Below are 17,711 nucleotides of genomic sequence, written 5' to 3'. Positions count from 1 at the left end.
ACTTAAACCTATATACCGCTTTACCAATTTTTATTTCAAATTATAAACCAATTTGAATTGCCAAATTGCAGTCAGTCAGCAGAAGTAGCCTGCAGTACTGCACTCTAACCACTGCACCACCGCAGCTCTTTAATAGAAAAAATATTAATTGTTGTATTAAATTATTCTCTTTTTAATTGTACTTTTTTTTAATAATAAAAGGCTGGTCAAAGAATGTAATAAAGATACGTAACTTGATTTATAAATGTAGATATCATGTAGTTAATTTCCCCTGAAAGATTATGGGAATAAATATGGGAACTAGAGTTCTGACAAGCCATTAGTTTACTCCTGCATGGTATTTTAAGCACTACTGCATTGAGACTATTGTCCTAATTAGGTTAATTGGCTTAAAAAGATGGGCAATTGTAGGTTCTCACACCATGCTAAATTTGGTATTAACCATGAATTGTTTGACCATGAAGTATAGCCAATTGATTCAGCACTTTGAGGTGAATTCTGGTTTGCTGGCTAATGGCCTTAGCAGTGGATGCCTTACAAAACTTGCTTTATTCTCTTCACTTTCTTCACGTAATTTATTCCCTTTATTTGAATCGATGGTTTTCTTAAAATACAAACACTATTGTGGCTTCCATCAGGATCAGATCTATTGTGGCTGCAGGAGAAAGGGAGACAGGTAAATCTCTCCTGATTTCATAGCCACGCTAGCCTTTTGCTCTAATCAATGATAATGTTTGATTAGAATTTGGAGTGATGGCTTCCTGTATGGCCTTAAAGAAACTATTAAACACCCACAGAGCACGGCAAGATCAATGAAACTAGTACTAAAGAGAATCCAGAATGCAAGGGGAATTTCCAACCCTCATGTAGGGGCATAGAATCAAGATCACGTGAAATATTAGTGCCGCTTTGTAAAACGTTAGTAAGACCACACTGCAACCCATTTTGGTCACCACACTACAGAAAAGATGTTGGGACTTTGGAAAAAGTTCAGAGAAGAGCAGTTAAGTTGATCAAAGGCCTGGAGACTAAAACATAGGAAGAACGGCTGCAGGATTTGGGTTTGGCTAGTCTAAAGAAAAAAAGAATTGTGGGCGACATGATAGCAGTATTCCAGCCTTTGAGGGGCTGCCATAAAGAAGAGGAGGTCAAATTATTCTCCAAAGCACCGGAGGGCAGGACAAGAAACAATGGATGGAAATGAATCAAAGCGAGAAGCAACCTGGAATTAAGGAGAAATTTTATAACAGGGAGGACAATTAACCAATGGAACAGCTTGCCTCCAGAAATTGTGTGTGCCCCATCACTGGAGGTTTTTAAGAAGAGTCTAGACCAGTGTTTCTCAACCTTGGCAACTTGAAGATGTCCGGAATTCAAGTCCCAGAATCCCCCAGCCAGCATTCGCTGGCTGGGGAATTCTGGGACTTGAAGTCCGGACATCTTCAAGTTGCCAAGGTTGAGAAACACTGGTCTAGACAGTCACTTGTCTGAGATGGTATAGGTTCTGCTTGAGCAGGGGGCTGGACTAGTAGACCTCCAAGGTCCCTTCCAGCTCTATTCTATTCTGTTCTTTGATTGCTTTGAAACACTTCTTCCCAATTTCATCACTACCATGTCTCAGTCGCTGTTCATGTTTATAAGCTACCTATGGACATACACTCTGTCCCTTGATTGTGTTCACTCTCCCTTCCACTCCTTTTTCAGGTCCCCTCAAACAACTACCCTCTTATGTTAATCTTCCTGATCAGACCGGGTGGAACTCAAAACCATAAGGGCTAGCTGCCTGCCGCCTGGTTTCAGATCGAAATCAAGACAAAATGGCCGTTGTTTGTGGTATTTGACGTGCTTCAGCCCAAGTCTCTGGAGAGGGTTCATAAGGAATAAGATTGAAAACATAAAAAGCCAGGCTGTCTGCGCTCTTCCCTGGTCACAGAACAGTTGAATGTAGGAATCATTTACTTAAAGCAAAGGGAAGCAGGCAGAGTCCGCCTGAAATCAATTAAACATACCACATCTCTTGCAGGAATCTCCAACCTTAGCAATTTTAAGACTCCTGGACTCCAACTCCCAGAATTCTTCAGCCAGCATGGGAGTTGGAGTCTTAAAATTGTCAAGGTTGGAGATTCCTGTTCTATATAGTAAGAGATGTGGTGTGTTGGAGAGCTCTAATATAGAGGATTGATCATAGATAGTCCTCAGCTTATGACTAATCATTTAGTGACTGAAGTTACAACAGACTTCCCTGGGGCCCTGTGACTGCTATGTGCTATGCACGCATGCACAGTACGAAAAAAAGCTGTGCATGCGCAGAAGCAAAAAATGAGAGAACCGGTTCGGGGGTGTGGCAGGCCGAGTTACTACCTACTCAGCTGAACCGGGCCGAACCAGTAGGAACCCACCTCTGGTTGTAAGTCGAGGACTACATATATTGTGCTAAACCAACCACAGGTCATAGACAAACCTAAGCAAACCACATTATAGATGAGTGGAAGGTCTAATAAACCTTTTCATATGTTGCATGCATTGAAAGCCCCCGAGTGAGGTACCTCCAACGCTCAAACTAATGTGTTTTGTCCTCTCTTTTTTTCCCTTTCCTGTTTTGGTTAGTCAGCTGATGAGAAGAACGTGGGCAAGTCTCAAGGCGAAGCAAAGGAAACCGAGAGCAACAAAATCACGGTCACCAAAGTGTTTGACTTTGCTGGCGAAGAGGTGAGGTAAGTTGGGCTCGTTTCCTTTGCATTCAACTGCTCCACTCAAACAGCAGCTAACAAGGACGGGACAAGGGCCATGTTATCAACTGCTTTTTGCTGCAAAACAGGGGCCTTTAAGCATTTCGCAGGATTGTAAAACAGCAGAATTGTATTAAGATACGCATACGATAGGGAAATAGGGGTGCAGTGCTTAGAGGCGGAGTTCTTACCTCACAATCAGGAGGCTGGGAATTCAGTCCTCAATAGAGGCAGATATTTCTCTCTCTGGGCACAATGAGAATATATCTGCTGGACGAAACTCCGCATTGGCAACAGGAAGGGCATCTGGCCACTAAAACACTCTGATAGTTCCATTCAGTTGCCTAGACTCCGCCCTGTTTATGGGATCATTAAAAGATGATACAATAGGCAAATAAGTGACTGTTTGTGTTTCTTCAAAGCTGGTGTCCCAAAAGTGCTTTTTCCAAAGGCCACTGTGTTTTTCCTTGAAGAGATTTCACTTCTCATCCAAGCAGCTCCTTTTGATTGAACTGACCACCTTAAATTCTGTTTTATTTTTAGAATATATACAACATATTTACAACATTTACATCTCTATTTATTTCTGAATAGATACCATCTCCTTTTGTTATATTTTCTATACACTCATTATGCCTTAATTTTACATCTCTTTTCAAGCCAATTATACCACCTATTCCCTTAGTTCCATCATTACTTTATCAATTTCCGCTCATTCTAGCACCTTTTTTATGATCTCTGCGTTTGAGGGGATGGTTTTTTGTTTCCAGTTTTGAGCAAATGAGATTCTGGCTGCAGTAATTATATAAAGCATAATATATTGAATTTCTTTACTTATATTTCCTTTTATTATTCCCAAAAGAAACAGCTCAGGCGTTATGTCAATCATTTGTTCCATTACTTCCTCCAACCATTTTCAAATTTTTGTCCAGAATTCCTTGGCTTTGGGACAAGTCCACCATGTGTGTCCCTTGTTGATGGTTGCATTTCCAGAAATTTGGAGGTCTGTTGGGAAACATTTCGGCCAATCTCGCTGGGGATAAGTGCGACCTATAAAATATTTTATAGATATTTTCCTTATATGCTGCTGACAACGTCAATTTATAGTTTTGTATAGTAAAAATAATAAATCACAAAACAAGGAGGTAAATGTATGAAACAATAGGCCATAGAATGGAAAAGTAAAAATTAGAAAAAAGAATACCAATAGCGGAAAGCTGCAAAAGGGTAATTGTGATTACTCGTATTTTTCGAAGTATAAGACGCACTGGAGTATAAGACACAGCAGGGTTTTGAAGAGGCAAATTTAAAAAACAAGTTTTTGCACTCTGCAAACATCCCAAAAATGGCCCGTTTTTCACAGAAATGGGCCTCTTTTTTTTTCAAAACAAGGGCATGAATAGCCTTTAGGGGGCTTCCAGAGTGCTCCGGGGGGGGGGGGGAACGAGCAAAAAATGGCTCATTTTTTTGTGAAAATGGCCCCATTTTTTGTCAAAAAAAGGGCATGTATAGCCTTTAAGAGGCTTATAGAGTGCTCCTGGGGGCTGGGGGGGAAAAATGAGCGAAAAACGGCCCATTTTTCTCTCATTTCTGCCCTCCCCAGCCCCCAGGAGCATTCTGGAAGCCTCCTAAAGGTTGTGCACGGCCATTTTGGTGAATGGGGCAGGGTTTCGGGAGGCAAAAAATGCTGTGTTCAGTGTCTGAGATGCACCCAGATTTTCAGCCTCTTTTTTGAGGGAAAAAGGGTGCATCTTATACTCCGAAAAATACGGTACACAATTGTGATTTTAATGTTTAAAAATGCTGAATAAAAATGATTTAAAAAAAAAACTCTTTTAAGTCCCAAAAGTGCTTGTTGTAAAAGGCAACTGGACTTTCTCAGCATTTTCTTTGGAAATGTTGCCGAGTTGCTTGGATGAAAAGCAAAACGTCTTCAATGAAAAACAATGACCAGTTGCCTTTTTAAAAAGCACCTTTGGTACAACCGTTGACCTGGATGATTTAAGAATCTCCATAAATACTCAAAGCTGGTGGGTGAGCCCGTTTTGGGCTGCTGTTTCCAAGACGCACCAAGAAGATCTCCGAAAGCCCAGAGAGAAATTGAGGCACAGCCCCAGTACTCCTTCAGAAATTCTGAACAGTAATTCAGAATCTGATGGGCTGGTCTTGAGGGCCAGGGCTGCCTTGTCCTTTAAATTTAGCTCCAAGGCCTGGGAAGGAAACGACTGCACTCTGTTTGGGGAGCTGAAAGTCCAGAAAACTGCCCAAACCTCTGAGAAATATTCAGAGCAACCTCAGTGAGGCACATGAAGAAACTTTAAAGTCTGGGACTGAAGAGAGAGTAGCTTGCTGCTTCTCTTAGAGGTTCGGGAAGGAAACTGGGCCGATGCAGGGAAGGGAAAGTTTTGCATAACTTTTTCTTGACCCCTTCCAGTCCGGCTTCAGACCTGGTTACAGCACAGAAACCGCTTTGGTCGCATTGACCGATGATCTCTGGAGAGCCAGGGATGGAGGCCATGCGTCCATCCTGGTTCTCCTTGACCTCTCGGCGGCTTTCGATACCATCTACCATGGTATCCTTCTGCGACGACTGCGGGAGGTGGGGGTGGGAGGCACTGTTTTGCAGTGGTTCTCCTCCTACCTCTCAAACAGGTCGCAGTCGGTGTTGGTTGGGGGGCAGAGATCATCCCCGAGGCCCCTAACATATGGGGTGCCGCAGGGTTCGGTCTTATCACCCCTACTATTTAACATTTACATGAAACCGCTGGGCGAGATCATTCGGAGGCATGGGATAAAATACCACCAATACGCGGACGATACTCAGCTGTATCTGTCCGCCCCGTGCCAACTCAATGAAGCGGTGGACGTGATGAACCGGGGTCTTGAGGCCGTTAAGAACTGGATGAGAGCTAACAAACTGGTACTCAACCCAGACAAGACCGAGTGGCTGTTGTGTTTTCCTCCCAATAATTTGGCCAGTGTTCCATCGCTCAGGCTGGGGGGTCAAATTTTACACCCCTCAGATAGGGTTCGCAACTTGGGAGTCCTCCTGGACCCACAGCTGACTTTCGACCATCATTTGTCGGCTGTGACCAGGGGGGCATTTGCCCAGGTTCACCTGGTGTGCCAGTTGCGACCCTACCTGAACCGGGAAGCCCTCACAACAGTCACTCGAGCCCTTGTGATCTCCAGGCTGGAATACTGCAATGTGCTCTACATGGGGTTGCCCTTGAAGAGCATCCGGCGACTTCAGCTAGTCCAGAATGCGGCCGCGCGAGTGATTGTGGGCGCACCGCAGTTCGCCCACATAACACCTATCCTCCGCGAGCTGCGCTGGCTACCTGTTGATCTCCGGGTGCGCTTCAAGGTGCTACTCACCATCCATAAATCTCTCCATGGTAGTGGATCTGAGTACTTGAGAGACCGCCTCCTGCCGATTACCTCCCTTCGACCGATTAGATCGCACAGATTAGGCCTCCTCTGAGTTCCATCCGCCAGTCAGTGCCGACTGGCGACTACGCGGAGGAGAGCCTTCTCAGTAGCAGCTCCGACCCTTTGGAACGATCTCCCCGTGGAGATTCGCACCCTCACCACCGTCCAGACCTTCCGCACAGCCCTTAGGATCTGGCTATCCCGTCAGGCCTGGGGATAAGATTCTAATTTGCCCCACCCGAATGTTGAATGAAAGTTTTTTTTTATTGTTTTATTTTTATTTATGCACTGTCTTGTGTTTTTGTTTTGCACCCCCCTTCCCATGTATTGTAAGCCTCCCTGAGTCCCCTCAGGGAAAAGGGCGGCCTATAAATCATAATAAACTAAACTAAACTAAACTAAACTAATAACAAGAAGGTGGAATTGAGTTTCGTGTTAAGCAGAGTTCCCTAAATAAAAGATTCAGATTGAGATAAAGTCATCTTCCTAGAGCAGGAGGGTGGTCCCTTTATGACTTGTGGACTTCAGTTCCCAGGATTCCTGAGCCATGATTGGAATTCTGGGAGTTGCAGTCCACAAGTCATAAAAGGGGGGGGGCATCCTTCCCCACCTCTGCTCCTCCCTTGACGGATAGGATAGGATAGGATATGACCTACTTTTTGGACTATAAGATGCTCCAGGCTATAAGACACTTTGCTTTTGGGGAGGAAAAAAAATCTGCCTAAGCCACCCAGTATCCATCCGGTATTCATCTGGCCTGTTTACCACAGCTCATTTGCCACAGCCCGTTTGCCATGGCCTTTTCACCACTGCCGCAGCCCATTCTAGAACAGCTGATCGGCACCGCACTAAACACCCTCACCACAATATTTGCTGTATAAGACGCACAGACATTTCCACCCACTTTTGGAGGGGGGAGGGGAGTGCGTCTTATACTTCAAAAAAACGATGGAATGGAATAGAAAATAGAATAGGAATAATAATAAAGTAAAAATAAAATAGGATAGAGTAGAGTCAGAATAGAATAGGAATAGGAATAATAATAAAGTATTATAAATAGGATAGAGTAGAGTAAGAATAAAATAGGAATAGGAATAATAATGAAGTAAGAATAGAATAGAAATAATAAACTAGAGTAAGAATAGAATAGAAATGGAATAGGAATAGGAATAATAATAATAAAGTAAGAATAGGGTAGAATAGAATACAATAGAATACAATAGGAATAATAATAGACGAACTAGAGTAAGAATAGAATAGAATAGAAATGGAATGGGAATAGGAATAAAGTAAGAATAGAATAGGGATAGGAATAATAAAGTAAGAATAGGGTAGAATAGAATAGGAATAATAATAATAATAGACTAGAGTAAGAATAGAATAGAAATAGAAATGGAATAGGAATAAAGTAAGAATAAAATAGAATAGGATAGAGTAAGAATAGAATAGGAATAAGAATAATAATAAAGAATAGGGTAGAATAGAATAGAAATAATAGACTAGAGTAAGAATAGAATAGAAATAGAAATGGAATAGGAATAATAAACTAAGAACAGGATACAATAGAATACAATAGGAATAATAGACTAACTAGAGTAAAAATAGAATAGAATAGAAATGGAATAGGAATAGGAATAAAGTAAGAATAAAAGGATAGGATAGAATAGAGTAAGAATAGAATAGGAATAATAATAAAGTAAGAATAGAATAGAATAGGAATAATAATAGACTAGAGTAAGAATAGAATAGAAATGAAATGGAATAGGAATAAAGTAAGAATAAAATAGAATAGGATAGAGTAGAGTAAGAATAGAATAGGAATAGGAATAATAAAGTAAGAATAGAATAGAAGAATAGAATAGAATAGAATAGGAATAATAGACTAGAGTTAGAATAGAAATAGAAATGGAATAGGAATAATAAACTAAGAACAGGATACAATAGAATACAATAGGAATAATAGACTAACTAGAGTAAAAATAGAATAGAATAGAAATGGAATAGGAATAGGAATAAAGTAAGAATAAAATAGGATAGGATAGAATAGAATAGAGTAAGAATAGAATAGGAATAATAATAAAGTAAGAATAGAATAGAATTAATAATAGACTAGAGTAAGAATAGAATAGAAATAGAAATGGAATAGGAATAAAGTAAGAATAAAATAGAATAGGATAGAGTAGAGTAAGAATAGAATAGGAATAGGAATAATAAAGTAAGAATAGAATAGAAGAATAGAATAGAATAGAATAGGAATAATAGACTAGAGTAAGAATAGAATAGAAATAGAATAGCAATAATAACTTTATTGTCACTTTGAATGTAATCAGCATACATTAAAATGAAATTTCGTTGCACAAAGCAATTTTGTTCCATTACAGGGAAAAAAATGAAAGCAGGAATCTGTTAAGGATGCTGAGGGTGAGGCAAATACATTACAAGAAAGAAAAAACAGACGGGATAAAACAACATGAGAAAGATCAATTCACGTAGATGGTTTATTTGGTCTTTATCGCAAATGTGGTCATTAAACGTAAGAATTACTTTTCAAACAAATTCCCCGTGAGAGTGCAAAGTAGAATTCCGGCATTCAGAAGCCAGGATCTGGCTCGGAACTGGAAAAAGATTATGCTTTTGAGATTAACTGTTCCCCCCCCCCCAAACTTGACCTTTTTACCGTGTGCTGTGTGTGTCTTCCAATCCATTCCGTGGCAGTTATCCATTCCTTCGCAGAGAGGAAATGCTAATTTGCTTCTTCAAGCAAAACCGTGTGATAAGCCCCAAAACTTGCTGCTGCTTTTTAGTTTCCTGGAGAGGAAAAAAATACATGCATTCTTCTGCCTTTTTGGAAATCAAGCCAGGGGTACAGATTTATTCAGTCAAACCTTTCTGCCTGCCACTTTTGGCAGCTATTCATTCTTTAAATTGGGAAAAACATCAATGCCTAGAACAGCTTTGTAATTTTTTTTGGCTGGTGTATGTGTGATTATTGTTGGTGGTTGTCGTGCATTTTAATCTGCTCAGGGAGCATGGGCTCTTGGGCAGATTAAAGGAAATAAGTCCCATCGTATTTCGACTGCATAGCATAGGACCATGTTGGATCAAGCAAATACACCAGTCGCCATTCTGTTTCCCCGCAGCTGTCTGGAAACTCCTCAATAATTACGGCGTGAGTTCAGAAAACTTTCCCGATTGTGTTCTTCAGAGTCTGGAGTCAGAGATAGGCTGTTTCTGCTCTGAAAGTGACCTTAGCAGGCATTCATAGCTAAGCCTTTGGTTTATTTACATCGAAGAAACCCCACTAGCGAAGTGCAGAGTTAAATTTTAGCACTAGATATTACAGGGCTCCCAACACCTCTCTCTATAAGCATTTGGGATTTGAATTCATGGAGTTCAGAAGCACATTTGTGATGATTGGGTATGCCAGTGATGGCGGACCTTTTCGGTGTCGTGCACAAATATTGGGCATGTGCCCACTCATCAGGGCCACGTTCCAGAAAAGCAGAACTTCTGGGTTCTAGAGTGCATGCGCACCCATGGTCGTGTGCAAGCACACACTGGTTTTCAGCACTGCAGCGCACATAGAGGAAACCCAGGAGACAAAGAGGCAAGGCTGCGCATACGGGCAACATGGCTTCACTTGCCACTTTGAGCACACATGCCACAGGTTCGCCATTGCAGGTATATACAAGTAAAGGAGACTAGTTGGGGTTGAACTGAGGTGTCCTCCTTGAGCTGAGTTTTTTTTTCTTTCAAATGTCTCATTACCCAACTAGGTAACATCATCAGTGCTAGCAAGGGAGTAAGGTGTGGAAGGGTGGAGGAGGAAGAGGAGGAGGTCTCTCTGAGTTTGGTGGTTTTCTTGCAGACGTTTCAGGACCGAAATTAAGTAACATCTGCAGTAGATCCTGATGTGCTTGGAGCCTTTCAAGAGTTGATTGAATAGGTTTCCTCACTTTGCCGCCTTCCTTGGCTGGTTGAAGGAGGGCGGGAGTCATTCCGCCTCATCTTAGCCGAAGCTTTTTTGGAATCGTGCAGGCGATGCAGACAAGTCCAGGCCCCATTTCCAGAGATCCTGCAGTCAGAATTCAAACTGGGAAACCGAATTGGAAGGACGGAAGGAATGGCCTTCTGCTTTAATGTCATGCTTTCCTTCTGTCTTTCATCCCTCTGGCAGGGTCACCAAGGAAGTCGACGCTGCTTCGAAGGAAGCCCAGCTCTTCCGGAAACAGCAGGAGCCACAGGTGGCAACCCAGACATCTCCTGCAACTGTTTCGGGGTAAGATCCTGAGAAACTCTCTTCATCCAGCACGGGTTGCATGAATGTGATCATTCATTCATTCATTCATTCATCTATCCAACCAACCAATCACCCATTTATTTTTTATTTTTTTATTGCTGCCTATTCGCCCACGGCGACTCAAGGTGGCTAACGTAATTTAAAACCACATTAAAAAAGAATAAAACTAATAAAAGAATCAGATAAATTAATATAATAAAATCATCCCCCTCCTCCCAGCGACAGCAATCACATGAGCCATTGAATGGGCTCCATCCCACTCTGGGTTCCCCAGGCCCACTGGCAGAAGCAGGTCTTCAGTGCCTTCCAGAAGAATATTAGAGTGGGGGTCATTCTAATCTCGGGGGGTGATGTTCCAGAGAGAGGGGAGCCACCACGGAGAAGGCCCTTCTTCTGGGTCCCACTACAATGTATCTCCCTCGGGGATGGGACCTGCAGCATTCCCAGCCTCCGCTCTCTGGTAGGTCGGGTAGGTGTGACCAGCAAGAGACGGTCTCTCAGATCACCTGTTCCCAAGCCATGAAGAGCTTTAAAGGTGACAACCAGCACCTTGAATTGCCCCTTGGAAGCAAATCGGCAGCTAATGCAGCTCCCGCAGAAGAGGTGGTACATGTGCTAACTGAGGTCTGCAATTGAGGGGATTACAATGGCATCTTTAGAACCAGCGGGAATTGACTGATTTGCTTAAAGCCTCCTGGAAGTCATTACCAGGGAGTTTCCTTCTTCCTCACCCAACCTAGAAAGGAAATGGATGGATACAGTGAAGCAGTCCCCTGAGATTTATTTGGCAGGAGAGGGAAGATTCACTCCCATAGTATTGTCAGCCAGCCCATTTTGGTGAGTTAGACAAGAAAGACCCTTGATTCCCATCAGTAGTGAAAGTACATTTTACTCATGCCAAATGGTTACAGAAGCAAAGCCGGATCTGTTTTTTTGCACCGAAAGCATCTGGTTAACTCTTCCCTTCTCCCCACCTTCTTCCCTTCCACTGCCAGGAAATTCTTCCTTAGTTTCAGGTTGCCTCTCTCCTTGATTAGTTTCTACCCATTGCTTCTTGTCCTGACTTCTAGTGCTTTGGAGAATAGTGTGACTCCCTCTTCTTTATGGCAGCCCCTCAAGTATTGGAACGCTGCTATCCTGTCACCCCAGTCTTTCTTTTCATTAAACTACACGTACCTAATCATTAATGTCTCAGAGGCTTCATTATTTGTTTTTATTTCCAAATATTCCGTGTGTCTTTCTACAGCAGGCCCTGTTGCTATAATAGGCAGAACCTTCCCGCTAATGAGATTGCAATTAGGAAAAGAGTTCAGTCATGTTCCATCTAATCCTGCTCAGTTTGGATAAGTTAGATTCGTTATTTCAGTTCTTTAAACCACCGAAGCCTGAGTGCTGGATCTATCTTACATTTACCAGCATCCTTATCCCAAACGGCTGCTTGTTAGTAACATGGTTGTTAAGTGAATCTGGCTTCCCCACTCACTTTGCTTGTGTGGAGGTCACAAAGGGGAATCCACATGGCCCCAGGACACTGCAGCCGTCATAAATATGAACCGGTTGCCAAGCATTTGAACTCTGGTCACGTGACCATGGGATGCTGTAAACGTCATAAGTGCGAAACACGATCATGAGTCCCTTTTTCCCAGTGTAACTTTGAACAGTCACTAAATGAACTGTTGGGCTCACTGTCCGTCAGTGTTGCAGATAGCATCCAAAATTAAATCACAATCTGAGGCAAAGTATTGCTTGAAGTTCCAATTTATGAAGAGAGCCACGCTGGCACATCTGGGAAAACCCGAATCTGAAAGCTTCCCGGTTTTCCTCACCCAAGTTCAAGATCTTGCCCCCACACACACACACACCAGTCCATCCCATGGTCCAATCTCCCACTGCCATGCTGGCAGTTCCACCCATCCAGTTCCGGTCAGGTGCAGAGGTGCAGAGACAAAGGATGACCTTGGCTTTCTAGAAAGAAGGTTGTTACGGCTACCTCGCATCTCACTCCTACAATCCCCCCTCCTATAGAAACAACATAATAGAACAGAAGTGTGGCAGGCCAAAGATCCAAAAGGGACATGGCTGCAGGCCTGACACTGTCGGGGGCTCCCTGAAGTCTTATCAGGAACCCACGTTTTTGTGGAAATCCTCCACTCTGCGTATGGAGCGTGGAGTCTGTGCAATGAATAAATTCCTGTCCTACGGAGTGAAGAGTTGGACTCTGACAGGAAACCACGTGAAGAGAGACCGGAAGCATTGGAAATGTGGATTGACAGGCAGCTGTTATGTATAAGCTGAGCTGACAAAAACAGAAAGGAGGAGCCGCCTGCGAAAGCGAAGGTAAAATCATCAAAACCATCAAAAAGCAAAAGTTAGTATATTTTGGACATGGGATGCGACACCCGGAAAAATACGGCTTCCTTTGCTTAATCCTCCAGGGAAAGATTGAAGGCAAAGGAGGTCCAGGCAGAAGAAGAGCTTCATGGCTTCAAAAATCTAAGAGGCCGGTTTGGACAAAACTCAGCACTGCTTTTTCGTGCTTTTATGTTGATTAAAATAGGATTGCCAACCTCCAATGACAGATATGGCACAAGAAGAAGAAGAAGATCCAGCCACCAGGGGGCGCAAGACCTTGCCTGGTCCTCTGAGCCTTTCAGGCAGCTCTTGTCCCCGTGATGTCACAACTGACAAGCCATCCAGATTTAATCACCGTTGGAAATCTCTTTTTGTCAAACTGGAGTAGACCTCTGTGTGCCTCGGTGTGTCCATCCCCTGCACAACTGGAGCCCTTCTGCAGAGGAACAAAATTGATTAAATGAATAAGTTGCTTTAGAAGTTGGGCCCATTTGCTGAGAAATGCAACATATGCTTAGCCTGGAACTCAGCTCGCGAGAGGGTCTCTTTGCTAAGGAAAGACCCCAGGGCAGAGCTTCAAAGCCTAACCCCGGAGTCCAGTTGCAGGATTTCTGCGACAATCTCGCTGCTTTGTCCTGAGTTTGCTTCATTTTTGAGAAATCTATTTCGGAGCGGGTTTTTTATTTTATTTTTGGCTGTCCCGGCTGGTGGCCATCTGTGGAATTCATTTCCTGTGGGTTTAGCAAACCATGGCTCCTTCTGTGTACAGCTTTGGGTTCCCTCACTGTTTTTGCTCCATCCGTTTGCTAAATCCGTTTAGGATTTAGGATAAGTTATAAGGGACCTTAGAGGTCTTCTAGTCCAGCCCCCTGTTCAAGCAGGAGAGCCTTTACCATCTCAGACAAGGGACTGTCCAGTCTCTTCTTAAAAACCTCCAGTGATGGAGCACCCACGATTTCTGGAGGCAAGTTAATCCTGTCCACCTGGCCTTTCGTGGATTTAGAGGAGGGGTATCCAACTTTGGCGTCTTTAAGACCTGTGGATTTCAACTTCCAGAAGGAATTCTGGGAGTTGAAGTCCACAAATCTTAATCCCCAAATCTTGGACATCCTTGATTTAGTGCAGGGGTGTCAAACACAAAGCCAGCAGGCCACATCTGGCCTGCGATGTGGTCAGATCAGCCCGAGGGACCATCTTGGAAAATGTAAGGGTCTGGCCCACGTGGCTTCAGCCCGGTCTACCCAGTGCGAAGAGGAAACATGTCAGCAGTTTGGGGAGTGGCATCAAGCTGGCCACACCCACCCAGTCAGCCAGGGCCCCTAAGGTCAACCACAGCCCTGATGTGGCCCTCAATGAAATTGAGTTTGCCACCCCTGATTTAGTGGGTTCAGCTTGGGGCTGCAACTCCTGGACGCCTTTCCAACCTGGACAAGGAGTAGCAATTAGCAAGGGAAGGGCTGACTCATTCAAGCAGTAGTAGCAACGGAGGAGGAAGAGGGGAACTGTGTTGAGCATCTGTCCTTCATTAAACTGCTCGGCGCTGCGTGGAAACTGGGAACCAGCTGCAAAGCACAGATTCGCTGTCCCCAGCCAAAAGAGGAGCTTGAAGCCGCTACGGAAAAGGCGCCTGGGAACCAAATCCAGCTTCTGTACTTAAGAAGCATTTTTCTCAAAGACACAACGCTAGACTCCAAGGGGCAGACTCAGAGCAGGGATCCGGCAGGTGGTTTCGGCAACCCTAACTTGGAGCAGCTCTGAAAGGTAGCCCCAGTGCTCGGTGCAGCAAGGTGCTGGCCAGTGGTGGGTTCCTCTCCCTGTCGCTGTCGGTACGCTGTGCATGGGACCAGGCGTCCTGGTCGTGCACGCACGCTGTGCATGCATACACACTCCACCGCCCCTACGACACCTAGCTATCGGTGAGCGTCCAATTAGGTGCTAACCAATTGTTTGGGTAAGGATCCCTGGCTTATAGTGGGGTGCATTCCATAGTGCAACCTGGGAATGGCTAACGACTGTCACAGGATGGCACGATGCATGGCTTCGTTTCCTCTCATGCTAACGCACACACACTTCATCCCACTCCACAGCTCTTTCTCCCCTTCAAGCATGGCAGGCTGACAGCAGGCAGTAGCAAAAGCACTTCGACTTATATACCAAATAAACCAAATACAATACATACCGCTTCACAGTGCTTTACAGCCTCTCTCAGCAGTTGACAGAGTCAGCCTCTTGCCCCCAACAAATTGGGTCCTCATTTTACCCACCTCAGAAAGATGGAAGGCTGAGTCAACCATGAGATGGTGAGAATTGAAGTCATGGCAGTGGACAGAGTTAGCCTGCAATACTGCATTCTAACAGGAAGGAAGGAAGGAAGGAAGGAAGGAAGGAAGGAATAGCACTTAGACATATACCGCTTCACAGTGCTTTACAATCCTCTCTAAGTCGCTTACAAATGTCATCCTCCCCAACAATCTGGGTCCTCGTTTTACCCACCTCGGAAGGACGGAAGGCTGAGTCAACCTTGAGCCTGGTGAGATTCAAATTGTTAAATTGCAGGCAGCCGGCAGGCAGCAGAAGTGGCTGCAGTACTGCACTCTGACCCCTGCGGGATGGCAGTCCTGACATGTGCCTTCATTCCTGGAGAAAACTGTGCACATGAGCCTCAGCTGATGCATACCATTTTTAAATTACTTGATGCCGCAAGGAATTCCCCCTCGAGGGAGCATCTCATGGTGTCGCTTGATACGCTGCAATAGTTCTCATCCAAGCACTTTGCAGCCATTAAGTGATAAATTCCATATACCAAAGCAAACCCATTTTATCCCGGGAGCTCGTTTGTGTGATTGGCATGACACATCCTATTAAACCATCCTGTCATTGGTTATTGTGGTGCACGAACTCCTCCCTTTGTGGCTTAATGTGACAAGCCATGGTTAAAACAACTTGGTTTAATGTGGTTTGCTCGCAGCATGTCCCCTGAATTTCAGACTATAGTGGGAGTTTCTTAAACCAGAGATTTGGTTAGGGGGCCTGCAGTGTTTCCCAGGAGAAGCAGATGGTTTTCCCAGGAAGAAATAACCATAAATATTTCTGTACAGAGGAGTTGGGGTTGGCCTAACTTGGGGAGTTCACAGCAATGGCAAGGCTTCCGTCTGTGGCTTCTGGGTTTGCACAATTTGCTTGTTTTGTGACTCTGCTCAGCCGAATTGTCACTTTTGTTCTGCTTTATGGCTCAGTGGCTAAGATGCTGAGGTTGTCGATCAGAAAGGTTGGTGGTTTGAATCCCTAGCACCATGTAACAGAGTGAGCCTCGGTGACTTGTCCCAGCTTCTGCCAACCTAGCAGTTCGAAAGCACATAAAAAATGCAAGTAGAAAAATAGGAACCATCTTTGATGGGGAGGCCAAAAATAAATAAATAAATGTATAAGTAGTTCTCAATTTACGACCAGTCACTTAGCGATCGTTCAACATTATGGCTACTCTGAAAAGAGAGGATTTAAGGCTCAGATTTGACGTTCTGACAACCAGGACACCCACCTGCAGTCACGGGACCGGATTTGGCAACAGGCTGCCTTTACAGTGTCCCACGATCACATTTTATGATGTTTTGCCCCAAATCAGCATTTCCGATTTTCAGGAAAGCTGCCCCTGTAGGAAACTATGGGTTCACTTAACAACTGCCGCAAATCAGTCGGTTGTGTGATCAGCCTGTTTTACAACCATTATGATGCAACTGTAACGGGCGGGGCTCCATTAAGGTGGTCCATTAAGGCCTCCCCGTATTTTGCAGTGGGAAAGGATTATATTTACCAACTTTCTGAGGTGGGTAAAATGGGGAACCAGATCGTTGGGGGCAAATAAGCTGACTCTATAAACCACTTAGAGGGGGCTGTAAAGCACTGTGAAGCGGTATATAATAAGTGCTATTGCCCTTCCTTCTCCTTCCTTCTTCCTTCCTTCCTTCCTTCTGGTTGACTCAGCCTTCCATTCTTCTGAGGAGAGTAAAATGAGGACCCAGATTGTTGGGGGCAAATAGGCTGACTCTGTAAACCACTTAGAGAAGGCTCTAAAGCACTGTGAAGTGGTATATAAATCTAAGTGCAATTGCCAATTGTCCTCCCTCCCCCCTTCCTTCCCTCCCTCCTTCCTTCCTTCCTTCCTTTCTTCCTCCCTCAGCCTTCCATCCTTCCAAGGTGGGTAAAATGAGGATCCAGATTGTTGAGGGCAAATAGGCTGACTCTGTAAACTGCTTAGAGAGGGCTGGAAAGCACTATGAAGCTGTATATAAGTCTAAGTGCTATTGCTATTTTCCTTCCTTCCTTCCTTCCTTCCTGTTAGAATGCAGTATTACAGGCTGCCCACTGCCATGACTTCGATTCTCACCATCTCATGGTTGACTCAGCCTTCCATCCTTCCGAGGTGGGTAAAATATGGACCCAGATTGTTGGGGGCAAATAGGCTGACTCTAAACTGCTGAGAGAGAGCTGGGAAGCACTGGGAAGTTGTATATAAGTCTAAGTGCTATTGCTGTGCCTATTTGGCATTCGAAGGAAGCCAGGAAATAAACATGTTATCAACATTTAGCCAGTCTGCTCATCCGAACACAGACCTCATTCCTTTAAACTTTGCCTGTGATTCATGGAGAAAGAGTTTCTAACTGGGGGAAAAAAAACGAGGCTTGGAAAAGTCTTTTTTTTTTTCCTTGAGTGGTTCATTAAAATATCCTGAACTTTGGGGATCTCTGCGCTTGTCGTGGCTTTCCGCCTGTTTCATCTGCTTAAGAATGCCAGTCATTTCCTTTCCAGATTTTTCAGGAGGGCCTTAGGTCGATGGAAGGAAAGTTCTCCCGGGAATGCAAAACAAAATCTGCTGTACAGCTGTAAAGCCTCTGCTAATG

At 44.1% G+C, this 17,711-nt stretch overlaps 1 protein-coding gene across 1 annotated transcript in view; it reads left to right on the top strand.

Annotated features, from left to right (window-relative positions):
- The window catches only part of CFDP1 (craniofacial development protein 1), a 32,059-nt gene that overhangs the window by 7,291 nt on the left and 7,057 nt on the right, over positions 1-17,711 (top strand). Inside the window, exons 4-5 of the mRNA XM_032230518.1 lie at positions 2,608-2,714; positions 10,339-10,440. Of these exons, the coding sequence (XP_032086409.1) occupies positions 2,608-2,714; positions 10,339-10,440 (209 nt within the window). The remainder of the gene's footprint in view (positions 1-2,607; positions 2,715-10,338; positions 10,441-17,711) is intronic.

The sequence above is a fragment of the Thamnophis elegans genome, chromosome 14 (genome assembly GCF_009769535.1).
Source record: "Thamnophis elegans isolate rThaEle1 chromosome 14, rThaEle1.pri, whole genome shotgun sequence".
In the NCBI taxonomy this organism is placed as follows: domain Eukaryota; kingdom Metazoa; phylum Chordata; class Lepidosauria; order Squamata; family Colubridae; genus Thamnophis; species Thamnophis elegans.
Note: the sequence above shows the minus strand (reverse complement) of the source record. Positions and strands in the feature narration are given on the sequence as shown.